This window comes from Bos taurus, chromosome 3 (genome assembly GCF_002263795.3).
Source record: "Bos taurus isolate L1 Dominette 01449 registration number 42190680 breed Hereford chromosome 3, ARS-UCD2.0, whole genome shotgun sequence".
NCBI classification, from domain to species: domain Eukaryota; kingdom Metazoa; phylum Chordata; class Mammalia; order Artiodactyla; family Bovidae; genus Bos; species Bos taurus.
Window position 1 is genome coordinate 3,263,890 of NC_037330.1, and position 24,627 is coordinate 3,288,516.

Sequence of the window (24,627 nt, forward strand, 5' to 3'; positions counted from 1 at the left end):
CTAGAATGTCGACATTCACTCTTGCCGCTTCTGTTTGACCACTTCCAGTTTGCCTTGATTCATGGACCTAACATTCCAGGTTTCTATGCAATATTGCTCTTTACATCATCGGACCCTGCTTCTAACGCCAGTCCCATTCACAACTGAGTGTTGTTTTTGCTTTGGCTCCATCCCTTCATTCTTTCTGGAGTTATTGCTCCACTGATCTCCAGTAGCACATTGGGCACGTCCAAGGTCAGGGGCAGCAGCCGAGAAGAGCTACCCCACCTCCAGGGTCAGGGGAGGCAGCCATGAAGAGATACCCCCCACGTCTAAGGTAAGGAGCAGTGGCTGTGCTTTGCTGGAGCAGCCGTGAAGAGATACCCCATGTCCAAGGCAAGAGAAACCCAAGGCAGCAAAGCTGCTTAAGTCTACTGTATTTTTGTTGCTAAGGATGTCCTCCATTTGTACCTATGCAAGCAGATCTTAGCATACACATGCAGAAAATTAGATTCATCTTTATTAACTTTCATAATCTTCAATTTAGTCTGTCACTTGGTGGTTCAGACTATAAAGTGTCTGTCTACAACGTGAGAGACCCGGGTTCAATCCCTTGGTTGGGAAGATCTCCTGGAGAAGGAAATGGCACCCCACTCCAGTACTCTTGCCTGAAAAATCCCATGGATGGAGGAACCTGGTAGGCTACAGTCCATGGGGTCGCTAAGAGTAAGACATGACTGAGCAACTTCACTTTCAGTTTTTAACTATTAGAATCAGTCTTCAGTAGAGATTAAAAAAAAAAAAAATCCTATTGTCATTCTATATATTAGCTAGTGATAAGAGAATCTTATATCCCAACTAGCACAAAAAGACTTTCCATCAAGCCTCAGGTGTTTACTGCCATGGCATGATTGTGGGGGGCCTTCCCAGGTGGCTCAGTGGGCATGATTACAAATATTTTCACAATTAGACATTTTCTCAGCTCACACCTTAAGTAAAGATCCTCTGGCAGGGTAGAAGGGGTGCTTAATACCTGTGGCCCCTCACTCATGTAGTAGGAACAGGATACTTATAGTTTAGATAAAGACTCAAAAAGAATTAAATGATAGAGTCAGGGTTAGGTATGAGGCTCACGCCAGCTAAGATTTTATTCAAGAAAAAAAATGTAACTGAAAATAAAAGTCACTCAAATGAATGAGAGTTTCAAAAAACCCTATAATTCTTCAATGGCAGCTCTTGCACCCGCTGTTCAAGCCGGTTCTAACCCAACCAAGATGCTGGAAGGCAGAGCACACAGTGGTGCCCATCAGGCCAATGAGGGCGATGAAGCTCAGGGCTCCCCGCTGCCGCTTTCTGGGTTCTAAAAGAAAGAGGAAGGAACAGAAGTTACTGGGAACGCTCCACAATTACAATGCTGTCAACATCCACCAGCCATTCTATCAAGGCACTTGGGCTTGTATGTTAGACCATTTGGTCTTAAGAGGTCAGCCAACTCTTTAGCCTATGCTGGCAATTGTCAGATACTGCATGGAAAGTTGTGTGTCACAATAGTATTGGACTTTAAAGCAAATTATAGGATAATAATTAGAGCACCTTTGCTTTAGGATCTTTGGGAACTTCTTTCCTCTTCCAAAAGGTAAGCAAAGCCAGAAGAGTCTCTTCCCCACTTGTCTCTCAGAAACACCGTTTATAGTACAGCTGAGGAGCAGATCTGAAGTCTGACTGCCTGGGTTTGAATCCTGGCTTTCTAGTTTACACTTAGTAGCTCTGAGACCTGGAGTCTTAATCTTTCTAAGCCTCAGTTTCCTCATTTATATATTAATACTATCTATGTCATGGAATTGTTATAGGGTTAAACAACATATGCTGAGGTCTTAGAACAGTAATAGACACATTGAAAATATTCAATAAACATGAGCTTTGTTATTAAATTCTATTCAAAGGTTAACAAAAGGAAAGAAGATAACCAATCTTTCACCATGGTTATCAAATTACTTTGATAGCTACAACTTGGTTATCAAGTTACAGAAAGACAAAGTAAATTAAGTTACTTTGCTTTTTGAAAAGCCTTGCTAAACAGGAAAGTACAGTAGCAGATTTTAAATTTGTTTCCTTGGCAGACAGCAGCGTGTCCTTACCTCCTGTGTAATAGCCGTAAGCATAAAGGACTCGTCCAACGATCCAGGCCAAGCCCAAGCCAGAAACTATACGCTAAAATAGAAGGGCTCTGTCAGTGTTTTCATTCAAGAAACAGGCAGATGTTTATTAACATCTAGGATTGATGACATACTTTAATAAAAAGTTAACAGTTTCATAGATATGGTAAAATACTCCCTACCAAATGAGGGTAGAATGAAATTGTTTTCCGTCAGGAAAATCAAAGCACTGTGATCCTTCCATGAACTGCTCGCAGACCTGAGAGGTGATTGCTGGCCTGCCTTCTCCTCGGGAGGTGGGATGGCAGGAACCGCCGGGCTTGCCTTGGAGGGGTCAGGGTGCTAGAGCACAGTGATTCTGCTCTGGGAGAGGCAGGCCTAGGGGTTGCAGAGCAACAGGAGAGGAAACCAACGGAAAGGCAGGACTGGGGGAGGAGCGCTGTGAGCAGTGGCCTGGGCATTCCGTGCTGAGGGCTGCTTCATCAGTGAGGGCTTCCAGAGGGCTCCGAGGGGCTACGCTGCGCCCTATGCCCAAGTGTGGGGCTCTCCCAGAAAAAGCCAGAGGGGGTGCTATGTTGTGAACCCCAGGATATGCAGTCTTGGAAGGGGACAGTCTCCCCGTTTCCAACAACCTTCAGAAGACAGAGGAAAAACCCATGTGAGATGGAAAAATCCTTCCATTTGGCCGCCCTCCTGGGGTGACAACCCCTCTGGTCCAAAGGAGGCCAGGGAGAAAGAGAGAGAAGAGGTGTGAGGACGTGAGTCACGGAGTGCCGCTGTCCTCGAGCATCTTTCCAACTCAGCACTGTCATCAGTGGGGTGAGCTTCCTACTTCAGGGTTTTTGTTTGTTTGTTTCCATGATTTTAGGGAGTGTTAAATATCGGTAGGAGTATGAAACAACCATAAATAAACACCCAGGCACATATGTCTCTATCTAGGAGGTCTGTAGTCTCATTAGGTTGCTCTGTAAACCCAGGAGCTGTGTTAGGCACTTGTCCTCAGAGCAGTCTTAGGGTATTTTTAAAGAACTAAGCTCAAGGAACGGGATCCCGGGGTGCGGGACAGAAGCAGGGTTTGGGTGCAGAGCAGAGGCTTATGGAAGTCTCAGAACCCTAAATGTGAGGTACCAGTCCTCTGGTCACAACCCAATGGAGGGGAAATCCGGCCCCTTGAAAGGAAAGTTTCTGTCCAAAGCAAGACCCAAACGGCAACTAACCAGAGAACCTTGCTTTATGTAGGTAAGGTACAGTGCAGACCAAATCCAGGGCTCACAGGGCCACAGCAGCCTACAAGGCACCGAGGTGCCCCCTCGGCCCTGCCGTCACCCCCTGCCCACCACTGAAGCCATGCTGCTCACTGCACACCAGGCAGACCAGACAGGCTCCTGCTCCAGGGCCTCCCCTGCCCACCTCTCGTCTGGGGGTGTCTGGAGGCATGTGCTCCCTACCAACTGCCCAAGTGTCTCCTTCGCAGCAGGGAATGCCTCCTGACTGCGCCCCTCAGCACTGGTCCCCCAGCATTCCCTTTCCATCATGCCCACTTGTGTTTCCTCTGCGGGGGGCACCACTTTCTAACATACTACGCGATGCATGAAGCTGAAACGCCAATACTTTGGCCACCTAATGCGAAGAACTGACTCATTGGAAAAGACCCTGATGCTGGCAAAGATTGAAGGCGGGAGGAGAAGGGGATGACAGAGGGTGAGATGGTTGGATGGCATCACCGACTCAGTGGACATGGGTTTGGGTGGACTCTGGGAATTGGTGATGGACAGGGAGGCCTGGCGTGCTGCGGTTCATGGAGTCGCAAAGAGTCGGACACGACTGAGCGACTGAATTGAATTGACATGATGTATTGGGTTGGCCAAAAAGTCTGTTAGGGATTTTCTATAAGACGTGGAAAAACACAAATGAACTCTTTGGCCAACCCAATACTTGCATTACTTTTTCATCTGTAACCCCAACTAAGAGTCAGTGCATGAGACCTGGAGTCTGTGCCTGTTTTGGTCACTGCAGTAACCTCAGGTGTCCAGGAAATTTCTGTTGCCTGAATAAATACAGCAAAGGAAAACTCGATAAACATGAGCCTTCTAGGAGCAGACAGTCCTGGGTTCAAATTATGACTTTTTTACTCTAGTTATTTGATCTTGAGAAAGTTATACAATATTCAAGAGGTTTTTTATCTGTTTAAAAAAAAAAAAAAACCAGGAAAAATTCTACCTGCTTTAAGAAACTGTAAGAAGTAACAGAATTTAATTCTTTAAAATATACGGTGCCTAGACATCAAAGATGTTCATTGAATGTTCATTTCCTCTTCCCTCCCCAAAGACTCAGTGAATTAAATCTATTAAATCTAATCAGATGCCTCCCTTCTCCACCCCCCCACCCCCCAAAAAAACCACTTGTGCTGTGCGTGCTCAGTACTTACTGGGTGGTAAACACCTCCGACAGCTAGAAAAAATAAGAAGGGAGGGTACACTTCCAACCTGGAATAGAAAGAAAACAACTTTTTTTTAAGAAAAGCACCCTACTTAAGTATGTCCATGTAAAACTAAGAACTTTACATTCTTACTTGCCAAGTTAGAAATGAGAGTAAAAATAATCATTGAGTAGAGGCGGAAGGCCGGACCACTAAGATCATCCACCTTCTTTTGCTTTGCTTGGGATTAGAGGTAACTCAGAAGACAGTGAGTCCAAGACCTCAAAGCTAACAAAGTGAAGAGGTGAATTAGAGTCAACTTGCTTACAGAGCTCAAAGCCTCTCACCCCTAGGCTGGGACATTCAGCATCACTTTAGAGTGGACTTGTTGCAAATACTGCAGAAGAGTACCATAGCAGTAAAGACATGTTGGGGGAGGGATGGAGTGGGAGGTTAGGGTTAGCAGATGTCAGCTATTATATGCAGAATGGATAAACAACAAGGTCCTATTATATAGCACAGGGAATTGTATTCAATAGCCTGTAAAAAACTGTCATGAAAAAGAACATAAAAAAAGAATGTAGGTATAACTGAATCACTTTGCTGAAAGTAACACAGCAGAAATTAACACAAGGTAAATCAACTTCAATTTAAAAAAAGAAATGGAAAGAAAAGGTTATCCAGTCTCTCACCATCCTAACAACTCTTAATTTTGGTTAATATTATTTTAATCTGTTCATAAACACATTTTACAATACTTTCAATGAGTATCCATGATCATCATCCCAATTACTCAGCAAACCAAGGGTTGAGGTGTAGGACAGAAAGCTCCCACTCTGCAGATGTCTCAGGGGCCCAGCAGGGCCAGCACTCACGTGTTCTGGTGAGCTCGCTGAATGCAGTTGAAGATGTGCCCGTTTTCAGGGTCAGTGCTGTACATGGTAGGATACTGTTAAAACAAAGTGTGTATGATCATATGGTTAAGTGTAGCATTCAATGTTGAGAGTTAAAATCAGCCCTAAAGACAATGTATCCCAAAGCATCTTCTGTCATAACTTTAGTAGATGATCATTCAATTTCTGCTTAAATACATGCAGTGAGAGAGGTCTCATTCTCAGAGGCAGATTCAATCTGGGTCTATTAATATCCAGAACAAGGACGTATGTCTGTGCCATTCAAGGGGTGGAGGCAGCATGCACCAAATTCAGTGCTCTTGTTGACATTATGCCGTCACTGGTGGCTTTGAGATGCACTACGAGCAGTAACTGGGAAACAGCTCCGTCCCAAGAGTCAATCAGATACCACAGCCTTTAAGGTTCCCTTACTGGGGGAATGGAAACTGTGTGTGAGAATGTTAATGGATGTGTGCATTGAAAAAAAGAAACTGGACATGAGAACTTTAAAAGGAGTTCTGCTTAGGGAGCCTAATTATAATTATTCAACAGAGTAGACATTTAAAATTGCTCTCCAGGGACAGCTTCAGTAATTATCCCTTCTAGATTAGCTGGAACTAAAGGAAGCACTCAGCAGACCTGCCCCCTACGTCTAATGTCCAAGCACGGGATAACTGTGGCACCACGTGCTTCTTTTCTACTCGGAAGACAGGAAAATCACCAGAAGACATCATTTTAAATGGGCACCCCAGAAAACAACTGCTATTTAACCCCCCCTTTTAAAATTTTATTTATCTTTGGCCACACCTCAAAGGTTGTGGGATCTTAGTTACCTAACCAGGGATTGAACCCGGGCCCTCAGCAGTGAAAGCATGGAGTCCTGACCACTGCTCCACCAGGGTGTTCCCTGTTTAACCTCCTTTAGAAAATAACTCTCTTCCCAGCAAAGAGCTCCAGACAAAAGCACACCTGGTTTTTCTACAGAAGAGACAAAAGAGAAACAAGACCGAAGAGACCCTCTAGCAGGGGCCTGTACTTCTTTCTCTCCTCCCGCCAGACAGGGGCAGAGTTTCTAACAGGTACGTCAGTAGCATCACTAGCATCTCACCTCTGCCTCTGTGGCTGAAAACGGGTTCCTGCCCCCGACACGCCTATAAGGGCACCATGTGTTCCCACTCACCTCCACTTTGTACTTCTTGCGGGCCTTAGAAACATTGATGGCTAGATGAGTTACCATCAAGAAGCTGGCAGCACCAGTTAGAATCACGAAACCATATTCCTTAGAGAGGACGGCCATCCTGACTCTGTGGGAGAAAGAACACATTAGGGTGCAGCCCGGCACTATGGGCGCTGTGCCACAGGAGGTCTCAGGAGTGCGATGCTCTGTAACCAGCAAGTGTATCCCTACAGATCGAAAAGAAGTGTGAGTGATCTGATGGCTCTAAGAGGTAGTCAGAGATGTTAACCACCCAACAGAATCTTTAAAAAAATGACTGAAGTCTGCAATATACACACAGAAAAGTTCACGATCACATTCTCTTCTGTGCTGGAGTTCCTTTGATCAACACTGCATTTATGAGATTTATCTAAACCACTGCAGTGGTCATTGCCATAGGATGGTCTGGCCACTAAAAAACACAATTCAAATAAATATTTCATAAGGCAAAATGCTGCAAGATTACCAGAAGGAGATGGACAGACAAAAAGGGAAAAACAGAAAGAGAGAGAGAAGAGGGTATAAACCAGTAAGTGCACAATGACTCCAGGCTTTCGTTTGTCTGGTGGCATGGGGGACACTGAGGGCAGGGACCTCTAGGCCTCGCTTGGACCCTGAGGCACGTGCTAGTGTGGCAGCAGGAACATCACACTGGAAGGGAAGGGATGGGTTTTAGTGCTTCGAAAGCAGAATGGGGCTCTGAGCAGCTCTTGGAGAACCCAAGCTGCTACTGCTGCTAAGTCGCTTCAGTCATGTCCGACTCTGCGACCCCATAGACGGCAGCCCACCAGGCTCCCCTATCCCTGGGATTCTCCAAGCAAGAACCCTGGAGTGGGTTGCTATTTCCTTCTCCATGGAGAACCCAAGGTGTTCATCAAATCAATACTTCAAAACTAACCCCATGATGTGTCCTGGTGCCTGCAATGCCACTTACTTTGAAATGCATCAAAAATGATGATATAAGCTAATATAGCAAAATATTAATTCTAGAACCTGTGTTAAATATATATATGATAAATGTACAATTCTTTCAACTTTTCTGCATGTTTCAAAAATTTCTTAATAAAATGTTTGCAGAAAAAAAAGCTCATCTCAGCATTTTTCAGTGTTCGGCAGTTTCAGCTCTTTGAGTTCCTGTCCTGCCCCAGGAGGGAAAGAAGGAACGCCAAGGAGAAGAAAACTTGGTGGTTGCAAAGAAGCCCTAATAATCTCAAAGTAGTTAGTGCTGCCTCCAACCTCTCTGAGCTTTATCACCAGATGTCCAAAGAGCACGGCAGCATAAAGAGAAATAGCTACAAGGCTTCCCGAGCTCTCAGCTGCTGGCCCGCCACGTGCACGGATGCTGCAGGCCGACAGCTCATGTGTGTTCTGCCTTCAGCTTAGAGCTTCCATCCCTGCTAACTGTCGGGCTACATCTCTCCCGTAAGCCTGGGAGGGCTACCCTGCTCCAAAATGTTTCCAGTCATCCTCACTAACAACCCTACCAGATAGTATTCTCCCCATCTTCCAAAGAATGCCCGGAGGTTAAGTAATGTTCCAAAGGTCTAAAAGAGAAAGTAGCAGAGTTGGGATTTAAGTTTAGATTCTGATTAGGTTCTGATGTCCCCTTTCAATTCCACTTGACGATTCAGAGCTGACTTGACACTGGAGTCACAGCATCTTTCTCAGTGTGGAATCTGGGGCCTGTAAACAGCTCAGCTCTTTAAAAGTTTAAGTTTCCCTTACATCTGCAAAATAACATTTGAAAACAAAATCCTAAAATCTGCTCACCCCTCACCATGTTTCACAATAATTTCCATCAGTTTCCCTTGCTATAGTCTTTCTTCACCTGGAGCTGCTCACTGAGGGGTACCCACCACGCTCTTCTTTGGGACCTCGGACACATTCTGAAAAGGGCCATTCCCATGACTCAGCACCAAAGTCACCACCAGGTCAGCCTCTCCTGGGCCATCACGTGTGGCTACAGAGAGCAAGGAGTCTCTGGTTCCCCTCCAAGCTCCCCTGCCCTCATTCTCTTCTACAGTTAGTCATTTTCAGAGTTTAGAAAATCAGCTTGGGGAGAAAGCTTTAGTAGTAGATAGCAAAACAAAAATACAGAGTGAATACCAAACACCTCTTTGAAAATTAAATAAACACGACTACCTAATTACCCTGGAGTTCAACACATCTAGGCCAAACAGGCTATTGAAAATGAAGCTGTCTCTGACTTTGCCAAAAACTGCCTGTTTAAGAATTAAATGGTCAGGCTCAGCTGGTAAAGAATCCACCTGCAATGCGGGAGACCTAAGTTTGATCCCTGGGTTGGAAAGATCTCCTGGAGAAGGGAAAGGCTACCCATTCCAGTAATCTGGTCTATAGAATTGCATGGACTGTATAGTCCATGGGGTCGCAAAGAGCGACTGAATTACTTTTACTTCACTATCTGGTTTAGATCCAAGTTTCCAAGCTGAAAGTCCATTCCGACCTCAGCTTTGGACAGCAGGCTGGGCTCCCTCACAGCCTGGGGTCACCTGGTGACTTTTCAGCATGCTTGTAATCTTCCCCCAAATCCCGTAAGTTCCATTTTACAGAAAAGGAAATAGAGGCACAGGTAGCGAGGTGAAGGCAGAGCTAAGACCAGAACAGTCTATAGAACTTTCCCCCAAATACTCCAACTAGCCCTAGCAAAACATTAGAATTCGTGGCCAAGTCACTGGCCTCTGTTTTTCTGGCCTGTAAGGGTTTGGGTAGAAGAAGGTAGGTGGCAGGACAGAGAAGTGCCTTTTGAGGATATGTTTCTACTGCAGGCAATGAACTTGGAAAGGCAACTGCTCAAAAATCTGCAATTTGGGGCTTCCCTGCTGGTCCACTGGCCAAGACTCCATGCTCCTAGTGCAAGGGATCCAGGTTCGATCCCTGGTCAGGGAACTAGATTTCACATACTGCAACTAAGAGTTCTAATGCTGCAACTAAAGATCCTGTATGCCGCAACTAAGACTCAGTGCAGTCAAATAAATAACTAATACATAAATATTTAAGAAAATCTGCAATTAGAAATTAATGTTTACTACTGTGTTCCTCTTCCACAATATAAATGCAGTTTCGGAGGACATGCTCAGGCAGTCACACCCTAATGAAAATGTGTCTCCTCATACGCTGCTGTGGTGATAGGTACTGGGGGAAAAGGAATCGGGGTGGGGACAAGCAGAAGCAGGAGCAAGACCTTTGCAGGGCAGAGAAGTTACATGAAGGGGGACTTAGAGTCCGATGCTAAAGTAGGTGGTTTGCAAAAGATGGTGTAATGGGTCAGGAAACTGTAAATGTGCCAGGGGCAGGAAGAGAGAGGAGGCCTTCCCCGAGGCTCTCCCTGCAGGGGCCATGGACACGCCTGCACAAGTGCAGGAGCCAAGCCTGTTCAGCCCGCCCAGACGCCGCCATGCACTTTTACCCAGTGAGGAGTCCTGCTTCACAGGCACTGCAGCCAGCACTTCCCAGCTGGTGTGATCAGGGCTAGAATAGAGAGAGTGGCCAATTGTATCAGCTACTAAGCTCCCACGAGGGAGGGACCATGTTTGTCCAGCATCCTCCGTGCCAAACACAGAGTGTGTGCTTATAGAAAGCTGTAGAATAAACGAAGCAAGCTGTAAGTCCAGGTGGCTTTCAAAATGATCCCTCCACTTGGCACAGTGCCTGGCATAAAGTATGTGCCTAACCCATGTCAGTTTCCTTTTTATCCCCCTTAAGATATCTACTGAAACAATGGAAGCAATTGGATGTATGAATTCCTGGAGAAAGAAATCAGAGCACAGAGAAAAGCTCTGTCACTATAGCTGATGAAGACACAAATCCCATGCGGATTGACAATGCTTACAGCTTGTCCTTTAAGAAAAGAATCCGTTTAATTCACTTAGGGGTCAAAAAAAAAATATCTTCATTTGACGAATCCCTATTTTCTGAGAAATCCAGGACAGAGAGCTGGACACTCCCAACCTGTCGTGGGTTTGGGTGTGTGCACTGGGAAAGGGGAGGCACTTCAGCTCACAGCAGCCACACCCAAGGCGGGGCCACCCACAGCTAGTAGATAGGTCCCACGGCACAGGCTTGCGAAGCTGATATGTGGAACATAAACCTCTCTTTGACAGGAGCACTCATTCGGACTGCACACCATGGTTCGTTGATTACATACCTGCTCTGTGTCACCAGCAACCCATATATCCACCCAGCAAGATAAGGTTCTTGGGGTGGGAACTCTGCCCTAGACTTTGCCTTCTACATGGTGACAGACACATATCGGTCCTTTTGGAACTGAACTTTCACGACCAGTGCAGATTACTCTGTAACTATCTTGGTTGTATAATAGCACTTGTTAATTTTCATGCAGTTTTCAAGGTTAGTCACACACCAGCTGTAAAGATTAAAATTTATGATCTGTACAAATAAAAATTTATTTAGTTACTTTGCAGTGTTCCATGCTTCTGGGGGACATGTAAAACAGAACCATCTGGAGAACAGCCTGAAAGCAAGGTAGTATACTTTATACTGTTCGTATTTTAAAAATGCTCAATAATTCTACTGGGAATCTATCCTAGGGTAGTAATCAGGAAGGCAAACAGATATGGTTCAAAGACTTCAGCACTGTTTATAACAGCAAAAACAGAAATGGTACAGATGTCCAAACAAAGAGGACTACCTAAATAAATAACATGGCCATAAAATAGAATAGAATAGAATCAGCAAAAACAGTGAAATATTTCAGATGGTGAAACAGATTTAAAATATAGTCTTAGGTTAAAAAAAGACAACGAAGTGTATATCTTAGTTTTCTCAATGATAGAAAAAATTAAAGAAGAAAATATCAAAATCATAAGCATAGTTATTTTCAGATGGCTGAATTAGATTTTCCTTTGTACCTTCTAGAATGTCTAGCAGAGAAGGGAATGGCACCCCACTCCAGTACTCTTGCCTGGAAAATTCCATGGATGGAGGAGCCTGGTAGGCTGCAGTCCATGGGGTTGCTAAGAGTCAAACACGACTGAGTGACTTCACTTTCACTTTTCACTTTCATGCATTGGAGAAGGAAATGGCAACACACTCCAGTGTTCTTGCCTGGAGAATCCCAGGGATGGGGGAGCCTGGTGGGCTGCCATCTATGCGGTTGCACAGAGTCGGACACGACTGAAGCGACTTAGCAGCAGCAGCAGAATGTCTAAAGTGAGCAAATATATGCCAAAAAGTTATATGAAAAATGGCCTAACAAAGACCTAAGCAGACATTTCTCCAAAGAAGACATACAGATGGCTAAGAAACACATGGAAAAATGCTCAACATCACTTATTAGAGATATGCAAATCAAAACTAAAATGAGGTTTCACTTCATACTGATCACAATGGCCATGATCAAAAAATCTACAAACAATAAATGCTAGACAGAATGAGGATAAAAAAGGGAACCCTCTTGTACGGTTCATGGGAATGTAAACTGATAAAGTCACTCACTATGGAGAACAGTATGGAGATTTCTTTAAAAACTAGGAAACTACCATATGACCCAGCAATCCCATTATTGGGCACATACCCTGAGAAAACCACAATTCTAACAGACACATGTACCCCAGTGTTCACTGCAGCACTGTTTACAATAGCCAGGACACGGAAGCAGCCTAGATGTCCATCGGCAGAGGAATGGATAAGAAAGCTGTGGTACATATACACAGTGGAATATCACTCAGCCATAAGAATGAACAAATCTGAGTCAGTTCTAGTGAGGTAAATGAACCTAGAGCCTGTTATACAGAGTGAGGTAAGTCAGAAAGAGAAAAATATCATGTATTCGTGAATATATATGGAATCTAGAAAAATGGTACTGATGAATCTATATGTAGGGCAGCAACAGAGATGCAGACGTAGAGAATACGCTTGTGGAGTCAGTGCGGGAAAGAGAGGGTGGAATGAACTGAGGAAGTAGCACTAAAACATATACATTGCCATATGTAAAAGGGATAGGCAGCGGGACTCTGCTGGCTGGCGCAGGGAGCTCGACCGGTGCCCTGTGACAACCTAGAGGGGTGGGGTGGGGAGGTTCACGATGCGGGGGACATATGTATACCTATAGCTGATTCATGTTGATGTATAGCAGAAACCAACACAACATTGTAAAGAAATTATCTTCCAGTTAAAAATAAGTAAATTTAAAAAAGAAACCAGCAAAAAAAAAAAACGGCCTGACAATAATTAGTAATTGAGGAGACAGAGGAACAGGCAGTATGTTATAATGGAGCCAAAGAGTCAGACCTGACTTTTAGCTTGAACCCTGTTACTTACCCACTGAGCGCAGTACACAGCCTTGCAGGTAAGGGTGCAGTTCTGAAATCAAATTGTCTGGGTTTGGAACCTGGATCTCACACCCCTAGCTGTGGGTCCTCAAGAAAATTACTCAGTGTTTTTCAGCAGCCTCGACTTCCTCGCCTGTTAACTGGAGATGATCATGGCACCTACCCCACATTATATAATAGTTGTAAAGCTAAATAGGGACACTGTCTCTAAACACCCATCAAGCTACCTGCCACACAGTAAGTACTCAATGAATGTTATTTATCAGGTCACACTGTGTGTGCTAATGTGCCGTTAACTGTCTTTGCCCTGATTCAGTGATAAAAGGCGATGTTTGAATATATGATGATAGGATACATTTAAGAATTTATAATTTTAAACTACCATTTTAAGAGAGCAAACATAGCTTATAGCTACACACATGCCCCTTTTCCCCAAACTCTTACTAGCCAGCATGTTATAACAGGTCATCTGACAAGCAGGAGTATCCAGAAGGAAGCAGGCTTCTAGTACAGACCATGGAAATCAGCAAACTCTAGTCCTGCAAGCCCTCCCTGTAGCCAGACACCCTCATACTGCACGGGGCTGAGTGTGTGTTCATTTACTTGTCGGGTATATTGCGTGCCTACTACGGCTGCTCCGTGGGCTGGTGTAAGAGAGAAGATGATAAGCTGGATTTGGCCCCTGTCCTCAGGAAGCTCATGTTCTATTGCAGGAAGTAGGCAAATAAGAAAACAAATAGTCAATTCCAGATTTTTCCTTCATAGCAATGGTCAGAAGCCAAGTACAAAAACTGCCCACCAGGGGCTTCCCTGGTGGTCCACTGGTTAAGAATCTACCTCTCAATCAATGGGATGTGGGTTTGATCCCTGGCTGGGGAACTAAGATCCCACATGCCGAGGGGCACCTAAGCCTGCACTACAACAAAAGATGCTACAACTAGGATCTAATGCAGCCAAAACAAATATTTTTTAAAACTCCTCTCAAAAATGAAACTAAAGGGGTTGGGGAAAGGCAGAAATAGGACAGAAGTGTTTCTATTCTCTCCTCACTTAGTAACTATAGAGGTATTTGTTTCTAGTTAACTACTTCCTGGCACACTTAAGTCAAAACAGTTGAGAGAACATTAAACTGAAGGTTTAAAAAGAATTAGTTTTTCTTTTTATTTACAAAATTCTTGTCTCTTATTTAATTGCAGAAATCCTTTTGGGAATGTTTTTATTCCTAGCAGACTTGAATAACGTTTATGATTTGTCTTCTGCCATGGGAAAATCTAAGGAAGCACAGACAGTGAGAATTCTGGAGATAAACTCATGTTCAGACCCCACCTCTGGGAGCTTGTAAATGTCATTTAATTTCTCTGCCAAATTGGAGAATACTATTTACTTCACAGGATGGTTTGAGGAGTTAAATGAGATAAGCTAGACTAAGCATCTGGTACAAACACTTATTAAATGCTGATCCAAACACAAAGACATATTGTACATCCTGGCAAGTACACGTCTCTGTCCATCTGTGTGAATACCTCCTAAATAAGGAGGATATTGACTTTTCTACAAATCAGTTATGTGCTCTGACTTAGGAATTAATTCTGATAGTTTGGGATAGATTCAAATTTGGCAAAAGGCGGGTCTATTAGATTCCGGATGTGGACAGCATACTGACAGAAGAACTTAATTTCCTAGTGTGGACAGCATGAGAACATTTAATTCATTTATTCAACCACGATATACAAAGTGTCTATTCTATGCCAGGCACTGCTTAGGTGTGCGAATATAGCAGTGGACAAGATGCAGTCCCTGATCTCAACGCACGGACATTCTAATGTCAGAAGACTGACAAGAAATATGCCAAGTCAATCTGAGCGGGCAATGACTGTGTGTGTGTGTGCGTGGGGCTGCATCAGGTCAGAGTTGCATCATGCAGGATCCTTCATTGTGGTGCACAGATTCTCTAGTTGCGGCATGCAGGCTTAGCTGCTCCATAGCATGTGGGATCTTAGTTCCCCAACCAGGAATTGAACCTGCATCACCTGCACTGCAAAGCAGATTCTTAACCACTGGACCACCAGGGAAGTCCTCAGGAATGACGATTATGGAGAACATACAAGGCAGTGGTGAAAGGGGATGGGTAGGGGAGGGGGCTACTACAGCAGGATCGTCTGGGAAAGGTCACTTTTCTGCAGCCAACATCTGCACTGACAGATGGATGTAGAAGAAACAGCCATGCAACACTGAGGAAAAGAACATTCCAGTCAGAGGCAAGAGCAAGTGCAAAGAAAGGCTCTGGGTGAGGAAAGGCCAGGACTCCAGTGAATGGTGAGAGTGCTGCTTCTCCTGCTTCTCCCTCAAGGGACTAAAATGAGATGAGCAGAAGAAAGGGTATGGAATTGTTAAGTGTTAGCAGAGGAAGCATCACTTTCCAAAGGGAAAGGTGTTTGATTAAGCAAACATGACCATCTTTAACCACATGAGCCTTGGGGTGGATTCAACTCCAACACATGGAAAGAGTTTTCCAGGTATGAAAATGGAGCAGGAGTAGTACAGACCCTAAAGGTAAGGAAGAAAGAATTCTGAAAAGAAGTGGACCCCTCTGTGAAGAATCATGAACAGAATATGCTCTTGGCTTTGGTGAGGGGGACCCTGTGCAGCCAGGCTTTAGGGGAATAGTAGAAAGTGGAGTCCATGTGTCGAAGGTCAAGAGACAAGTGGGCTGTAAGGGAATACATCTCCGGCAGCGCTCCCTCCTGAATTCACTCCCACTGTCCAATCCCACCAATACAGCCTGTGCGAGTCCTACCCCTTCCCAGGCAGCTGTTCTTCCCCACGGACCCTCACCAGCCTCAGGCTCTACCTTTGGATGTTTGCATATTTTGAGAATACCTTATTAAACCAAATTACTCCTGTAATATACATATTGAAACAGCAGAATTTCTGCTTGTAACTTTTTTATTTATCAAAATGTTTATTACTGGCCAAACACAACTTTCTGAGCACGTATCAGGTTGGAGGGAAAAAAACTAGGAAGCGTAGCTAAGCAGGTGGGGCATGGGACCAGACCAGTGGGTTTCTAGGGGGAGATCAGAAAACACTGGTGCCCTGGTGACTGGTGGGGCCTTGAAGTCTGCGGTGGAAGGAGCAGTACTTGGAGCAACAGGTCTTTGGTACAGCCAGTGAATAGGCAGTGGATTTTTAAAAAGCCACAAGGCACCACTGTCAAGTCTCACTTTAGGAGTGATCAAGCTTGGACTTAAAATGAGGCTGTGTTGTCTCACCCCTAGAAGATGTGCTCTTCTGCAGTGCCTGAGTTCATGGGGTTCATTATGCTATCTGGCTAAGGCACTCTCCTCCAGGAATGACTGACTGATTCTCCTAGAAACACCACCACTGAAGTCCTTTACTTCACTTACTATTTCCTCCAATTCCCGCTTCTGCCACCACTCCCCTTATCTCACTGGGGCAGGGGTTCCTTCAGTTACAAAAGGATTAATCAGAGAACTTCCTGAACTACACCCAGCAGAGTACTCCTGGGGTAAAGCTCTCCTTCACTATTCACTCCACTCCCTCTGAGCTGCCAATAGAAATTCCCCAGGCACAATCAGCAGTGCACAAATGGAGCAAAAGGCAAGCTGGAGCACTGGGCAACGGTCTCAAATAATTTATGACTTTTGAGCCATGAAGTTAAAACAACTTATCTTTTACTAAATGTAAATCAAGCAAATATTTCAAGGGAGAGAGGATTTCAACTTTCAACTCTCTCTCTGCCCTCAAACAAATAAATAAAAGCCAGAGTGGGCAATGGTAACCCCTACTTCCATTTGCAAGATTGCTCTTCTCCATTGGTACAGCCATTTCTCCACAGCTTTTTTATGATTATTATTGTTAATGCATCAGGACTGGGACAAGGCTAGAGCACTGACAGCTGACTTGGCGCCATTCCCCAGTATTTCATTAAAATCCTTATTTGGCTGCCTGTGCTATTAATCCAATCTTCCTTACTTTACATTTTACATGGTATTTTTTCATGAGAATACTACAAAGATGGTAACTTAAAGGGCTTCATCTGACCATATCAAATGGACTTCTATGAGTACCCAGCACTGGGAGGTGGTTCCAAAAACTCGGAAGTTGTGGCAGAGGTCTACTCAGCCTATACCCTTTCAATGAAGTAGTTGTCCAGCCTCATTTCTGCCTCCAAATATATCTACAAAGGAAAAGGCCTCAAAATTACTTCCAGGCAAGACAGCTGTGCCCATATAAAGCTACATGGAGAAAGTTAAGAGCCTGGACAGAAGTAGCACAAAAGTAATTCCCTATTTCCATGATGGGAGAGGAAAAAAAGAGAGTTTCCTTGGGCTCATCCTACATTTTCGAAATGCCAGTCTGGTAACTTCTATGCTAAACAGATGGTAAAATCTGTTTAAGAGTCAACATTTCAAATGGCAGCTACATTTTAAAAGGAAGACATGGACAGTTAAGAGAAGGAAAGCAAAACTATTCTCCACAATTGCTTTGCATATTCAGTAGACATCTCTCCAAGGGCTAAAAATGAAAAGTCAGTTGAATAGGCAGGCCATCACGTCTCTAGCCTCAATTATTAATTCAAGTGAGGCAAACAGCAGAGGCAGATCACAAAGTGGTTCTCTCCCAGTTTCTCACCTCCTTTAATTCCTCATCAACACTGCTAGCAGAACACTCAGAAGGTGGACGTCAGCTGTCAGTTAGGGGAATGGAAGAGCTGTCTTTTTAAGAGATACATGTCCTACAATCCAAATCTATTCCATTGAAGATTAAGTAGCCAGAGCTTAGAATATAAAATATTCAGGTTCCACATGTCACTAAAAAACAAAATACTTATTTATCTTTTTTAGCTGTGCTGGTCTTCGTTGCTGTGCAGGCTTTCCCTAGTTGTGGCAGGCAGGGGGCTACGCTATAGTTGCAGTGTACGGACTTCTCGTTGCAGTGACTTCTCTTGTTGAGGAGCATCAACAGTTACGACATGTGGGCTCAGTAGCTGCAGCTCCTGGGCTCTAGAGCTCAGGCTCAGTAGTTGTGGGGCAGTGGGTTTAGTTGCTCTGCAGTCATGTGGGATCCTCCTGGATCAGGGATCGAACCCATGTCTCCTGCATTGGCAGGCAGATTCTTTACCGCTGGGCCATAAGGAAGCCTCACATATGTCATTTTAATTCCAATGTTTTGGTGAACTGTCAATGCTGAGGACAAATGGCTATACCACTATACTCGCTGGGAGCAGGAGAGGGGCTGGTGAAGGACCAGCTTGATGCTGACGCCTGAGTGAATGTTTCCTGGTTATGTTGGATGAGCCTGCACTGACAGTCATACTCTGTTAAGGTCAAAGCAAATTACTTGCTCTCTTCTTCTCTGGACTCTGACTTCAGCGTGAAAACACACTGAACACACACACCGAGTGGAATTGCTCTTGGGAAGAACCGCTAAGTCAGCTCTTCAGGAATCGAAAATACTGGATTGTAAGACTGAACAAATCCTGGGTTCCCTTGTTTGTGCAATGATGAGTTCTCCCAAACAGAGTCTTGACCCAAGAATTCTTGACCCTATGGGTGAGAGTTCCTTGATGCGCTGACCTAGAGGCCTTGAGCCACCATGGACCATCTGGAGCCCAGCCTCCAGGGAGGCGTGATCCCAGGGAGAGGCTGCAGAACACGTCCCATGGTCTAAGGGCACCAACCTCAGAGGACAGGGGGAGAACAGGGAGAACGCAGAAGAGAATAAAACTCTTGTAACAACGCATTCCCCTGATGCTGGGAGAGGCAAAGAGAGAAGAGGGCGGCAGAGGATGAGATGGTTAGATAGAATCACTGACTCAATGGACATGAACTTGAGAAAACTTCAGGAGATAGTGGAGGACAGGGAAACCTGGTGTGCTGCAGTCCATGGGGTTACAAAGACTGAACAACAACAATTCATTCAAGGGGGCTGATTTGATACAATCTATTCAGAACAAACCATTTCATCAGATGGAATGCTCACTTTAACGAAGGCCACACCTGCCACCTTCCTCAGTATGGCCTCAAGATGAGGCCTTCCCCGTGTTATCCCCTACTGAATGCTGGGTGCCACGTGCAGTGCAGGGTCACAGTGGTCATCAAGACAGAGAAAGGAGGTCCTGACATGCCAGAAAATGGAGTCAAAAGGAGGAAGGCAACTTGGGAGGACCATAGAACAGGAGGAGAAGAGACGGAACTAAGGTCTCTGAAGGATGTGATGTGAGATGTGAGAACACAGTAGAGAAAACAGCAAGTACACAGCCACAAAGGAAAGGGCTTCACTTGTATAAGGGAGAAAAAGGAGACCAGTGCTGGCTGGAGGGCAGTGATATAGACTAGATGAAGAGTGGTAGGAAAAATCAACGACTATTAATAACAGTACTAGTAGTACATATATTATTTACTATGTGTCAAACACGGTTCTAAGTAGTTCATCAGTATTAACTCATCTAAATCCTCACAGCATCCCTATGATATATTATTACTCCATTTTGCAGATGAGGAAACTGAACATGAGAAGGTTAAGTCATTTGCCCAGGACACGCAGCTATCACGGAGAAAGCCTGGATTCACACACAGCCAGGCGGTCTGGCTTGAGAGTCGTGCTCTAAACCCTTGGCTATATATCCTTTCTCAACAAGGTTGGGGAGCAAGTTTGATCACACTTAACCTCTTCAGAACTTTGCTACTTCCCCAGACCCTCTCCTGAGGATAAACTATATTAACGAGAATAGAAAGCTAATAATTAACTCCAAGCCTGTGACTGATTAAAGCCCAAGAGCTTTCTAATTGGAAGAAGAAAAAAACTTGGAAAAGGTCCAAGTTTGGGGGGTTTTTTTCCTTTCTTTTTAATGAGTGTTAGCACTGCAGTTGGAGAAGGCAATGGCACCCCACTCCAGTACTCTTGCCTGGAAAATCCCATGGACCATGGGGTCGCTAAGAGTCAGACACGACTGAGTGACTTCATTTTGACTTTTCACTTTCATGCATTGGAGAAGGAAATGGCAACCCACTCCAGTGTTCTTGCTTGGAGAATCCCAGGGATGCGGGAGCCTGGTAGGCTGCCGTCTATGGGGTCGCACAGAGTCGGACACGACTGAAGCAACTTAGCAGCAGCAGCAACTATGTATGACAAGAGGAGATATTACAGAAAAAAAAAAAAAAAAAAAACAAACCTCTAATCTTTCAGGCGTACAGGTTTGTAAGGAGCAAAGCAGCACAGAAATTAGCACTTCTTTTTTATATCATGATTCCCATACAACCTGTCCCTTAATTAGCATTATATAGGAATGGAGGGGCAGAATGAAACTAAACTCTGACTTCCTGAAGAGGAAAAAAAAAACCTCTAATGAGTCACACTGACACCACTTGGACTTTCCATCACAAGAAATGTGGGTGGACTGTAGTTAATTCTTAGGAGCTGCTGAGTTCCCGTGAGTCTCCATTCAGAGTGATTCTGAATGGAGGAACTGCACAGGCAGCAGCACTTGTCTGAAACAAGAGTCTAACTCTTCAGGCCTGTCTGTACTTAGAAGGAAGCTGTGTCACAATCCTTCACATTTCTTAGGCTGGAGAAGTAAAAAAAGCATATAGATAAAAATAAATTTCTTTGGCTGTTAAATAAAACAGATTGAATTACGGCACCAAAATACTAGAATACAAGTTCCAGTTAATGAGTAGGTGGACTCAAGAAAGAATTCAGAGGGTAACAGAGGATTGGTGATTCTAAATGCTGAAATCCTTAGAGGTATTTGCAAATATATTTGAAATGTAGTATAACTTCCCCATGGAAAATAGGTAGACAACATAAGAGACAGGGCAATACAAAAATTCTATTTTACATAGTAGTAACCTACCTGGTAACTTCTGAATTCTTCTTTTTCAAAAGGATAGTATACTCATAGGTAGTATTATAAGTATACTCATAAGTAGTATTAATGAAACCAGTTGCAAAAAACCACAGCAGTATATTCTTTTAAACAAATATTGCTTTAAAAAAAGGTAAATGGTTCATGATCAATTGTGCTTGGCCAGGCTGTTCTGAATACAGATTCAGAATATTTAAATAGAAATAAAGGTTCCAAAAAGGACAAGGAGTACGTCAAGGCTGTATATTGTCACTCTGCTTATTTAACTTATATGCAGAGTACACCATGAGAAACGCTGGGCTGGAAGAAGCACAAGCTGGAATCAAGATTGCTGGAAGAAATATCAATAACCTCAGATATGCAGATGACACCATGCTTATGGCAGAAAGTGAAGAGGAACTAAAAAGCCTCTTGATGAAAGTGAAAGTGGAGAGTGAAAAAGTTGGCTTAAAGCTCAACATTCAGAAAACGAAGATCATGGCATCTGGTCCCATCACTTCATGGGAAATAGACGGGGAAAGAGTGTCAGACTTTTTGGGGGGGGGGGCTCCAAAATCACTGCAGATGGTGACTGCAGCCATGAAATTAAAAGACGCTTACTCCTTGGAAGGAAAGTTATGACCAACCTAGATAGCATATTCAAAAGCAGAGATATTCCTTTGCCAACAAAGGTCCGTCTAGTCAAGGCTATGGTTTTTCCTGTGGTCATGTATGGATGTGAGAGTTGGACTGTGAAAAGGCTGAGTGCTGAAGAATTGATGCTTTGAACTGTGGTGTTGGAGAAGACTCTTGAGAGTCCCTTGGACTGCAAGGAGATCCAACCACTCCATTCTAAAGGAGATCAGCCCTGGGTGTTCTTTGGAAGGAATGTTGCTAAAGCTGAAACTCCAGTACTTTGGCCACCTCGTGTGAAGAGTTGATTCATTGGAAAAGACTCTGATGCTGGGAGGGATTGGGGGCAGGAGGAGAAGGGGACGACAGAGGATGAGATGGCTGGATGGCATCACCGACTCGATGGACGTGAGTTTGAGTGAACTGTGGGAGTTGGTGATGGACAGGGAGGCCCGGGGTGCTGCGATTCATGAGGTCGCAAAGAGTCGGACAGGACTGAGTGACTGAACTGAACTGAACTGATAGGGAATATAGATTCCCTGGTGGCTCAGATGGTAAAGTGTCTGCCTGCAAAAGGGGAGACCCGGGTTCGATCCCTGGGTTGGGAAGATCTCCTGGAGAAGGAAATGGCAACCCACTCCAGTATTCCTGCCTGGAGAATCCCAGGGACGGAGGAGCCTGGTAGGCTACAGTCCATGGGTCGCAAAGAGTCAGACACAACTGAGCGACTTCACTTCACTTCATAGGGAATATATTTAGATATTGCTATCTGTGCAGCTAGCACTAAATGACTTTTTCACAGGTTGATTTGTCATTCACTTCATTCCAGATTTCCCCAGGTAGGTTCAGCTCCTTTACTATTCTCCAGCTTAAGAGGTTCTCCTTCACGGACTGCATCTCTGCAGAACCCTAAACTGGCAGGATTAAGTCTAAATAAGGGGTAAGACTGCCCTTCTCCAGTTTTGTTCCTTATGTATGGAAAGTGAAGTGAAGTGAAGTGAAGTTGCTCAGTCGTGTCGGACTCTTTGCGACCCTATGGACTGTAGCCTACCAGGCTCCTCCCTCCATGGGATTCTCCAGGCAAGAGTACTGGAGTGGGTGGGTTGCCATTTCCTTCTCCAGGGGATCTTCCCCACCCAGGGATCGAACCCAGGTCTCCCTCATTTCAGGCAAACGCTTTAACCTCTGAGCCACCAGGGAAGCCCCAAAGGGTGTGTTGCCTCCCCGTCAGGGAATCGAATCCTGGTCTCCCGCGTGACAGGCAGGGATATTCACCACTATACTAACGAGGACGGCGGCTATGTAAGCCCCCGAAATGCGGTTTCTATGATTAGACACAGTACCTCTACCAGAATCTGTTTTATATATAGTAACATCATTTGGGAGTGGGGTGGGGAATGGCTTGACAAAGTTTTCTATTTCTGTAACACTGTGTCAGGAGGGAAGCTTAACAGAATGTCTTCTCTGGCAGAAAGCATTTGTTTGGATTTTAGATATAAACGTATTAAATTCAGTTAAATTTAACTCCTGTGAGAATAAACAATTCCCTGACTCGGGTACTATATGCTCATTACTGAATTGGTTGACTTAAATTAAGCACAGACTGTAATTTTGACCAGTAACCTTGGGTGCTTCCCAGAAACTGTAGACTCCCAATGATCTACAGATTTCCCATGGGGTGCCCTTGCTTCAGCTCCCACGGACAGAGAAATCTAACATCTGCGGCAATTCCACACGACCACGCCCAGGTCTACAGCACCTGCAAAGAGCCACACATCTGCAGGGCAGTTGGGAGTCCTTCCTTCCAGAACCCCTTTTCTCTGTTAGGGGATTAAAGCCACAAGCCCGAGGCTCTTCTCCTACCCACCCTCTTTGTCTCTGCTTTTTTTTTCATCTCCTTTCCCACACTCTGGTCCCCGAAGCGGTAAACTTCGTGAGGAAAGTGTTAGCAGAAGCCAGAACATCGGGGAATAAGCTACCAATCAGCCCCCAGCCCCTTCCACCGCCCTGCAGCTGCCCCACCGCTGGGGCCCTAGGGCTCCCTGCAGCCACATCAGATGAAGGGCTCCTCTGAAATTCAAGACAGAATCTAAACGAAGATTCCGCCTCCACTCTTGCTTTAAGGCGGCGGTAGGAAGTGACCCACTCGTAGGTTCCAATACAAACATACGGAAAAACGTTTCTATGAGGCCGGAGGAAAATAAACACAATTCCCTTGGAGGCCCTCCCGGAAACTTCCTAGCAACACATGCACATCCGCAGCTGGCGCAGCGCTCTCAGGCCACTTTAAAAACCTGTGTCACCCATCAGGCCTGCACTGCCAGCTGCTCCTGCAGTGCCCTGCGCGCCCATCCTGTGCACCAGAGATGCAGTTGGCAAGGTCGGGTGGGCTCCGGAAGGCAGAAAGAAAGCGCCCGGGGTCCACACAGCTCAGGGAACGGGGGAGAGAAAAGGAAGTAACCGAGGAAGCGTTGACCTTGAGAATCTCCCTGAGTTTTAGATAGCGAGGCTAGTCTGACTTAGACGCTCCAAACTCACTACATCATAGGGAGGATGGAGGGCAAAGGGGATGCAAAGGTAGAAAAAAGAAGGGACCCAGCGAGCGAGCTTCTATTCAGCTAGGGATGGCAGAGATATGGGCAGTGCCCAGAGCAGAAGCTTAAGTGCCCCCGAGGCCCACCCTCTTCGCTGCCCACAAGGGCCGGGACTCACCTGGATCACCTTCGCTCGCCCGGTGCAGAACGCAGTGCGCAGCGGAAGTGTAGGTGCGGCGTCCTTGGCCTCTATCAGAGTGGGGCGTGGCCCGGGGCAGTCCCGCCCCAACCCCGGGCAGCACGAGGCCACACCCCCAAGGCAGGGCTCTGGGTGCCCGAGAGGGACTTCAGAGTACCACCCCCGGGCCCCAGGTTTTGAGCCAGAGTCTAAATTTTCTTCCTCCTTACTGTTGTCTTCCTCTGTCCATGGAATTTTCCAGGCAAGAATACTGGAATGGACTGCCATTTCATTCTCCAGGGAGATTTAACCCTCCCACCCCCAAATACATTTATCTGTTTCTGCAAATGCCATCGTGGCCGCCTCCCTAAACTCTCCCAGCCAGTTCATATTTCTCGGGTTGCATTTGCTGCATGAAGTGAAGTGAAGTCGCTCAGT

At 45.1% G+C, this 24,627-nt stretch overlaps 1 protein-coding gene across 2 annotated transcripts; it reads right to left on the reverse strand.

Annotated features, from left to right (window-relative positions):
* Positions 1–1,096: 1,096 nt before the first annotated feature.
* Positions 1,097–24,232, reverse strand: MGST3 (microsomal glutathione S-transferase 3). 2 transcript variants are annotated; one of them, NM_001035046.2, is given in 7 exon segments: positions 1,099–1,339; positions 2,118–2,190; positions 4,564–4,621; positions 5,430–5,503; positions 6,628–6,751; positions 20,011–20,119; positions 24,190–24,227. In NM_001035046.2, coding segments are annotated over 5 exon segments (459 nt in total). In that variant the 5' UTR covers positions 6,745–6,751; positions 20,011–20,119; positions 24,190–24,227; the 3' UTR covers positions 1,099–1,202.
* Positions 24,233–24,627: the final 395 nt, after the last annotated feature.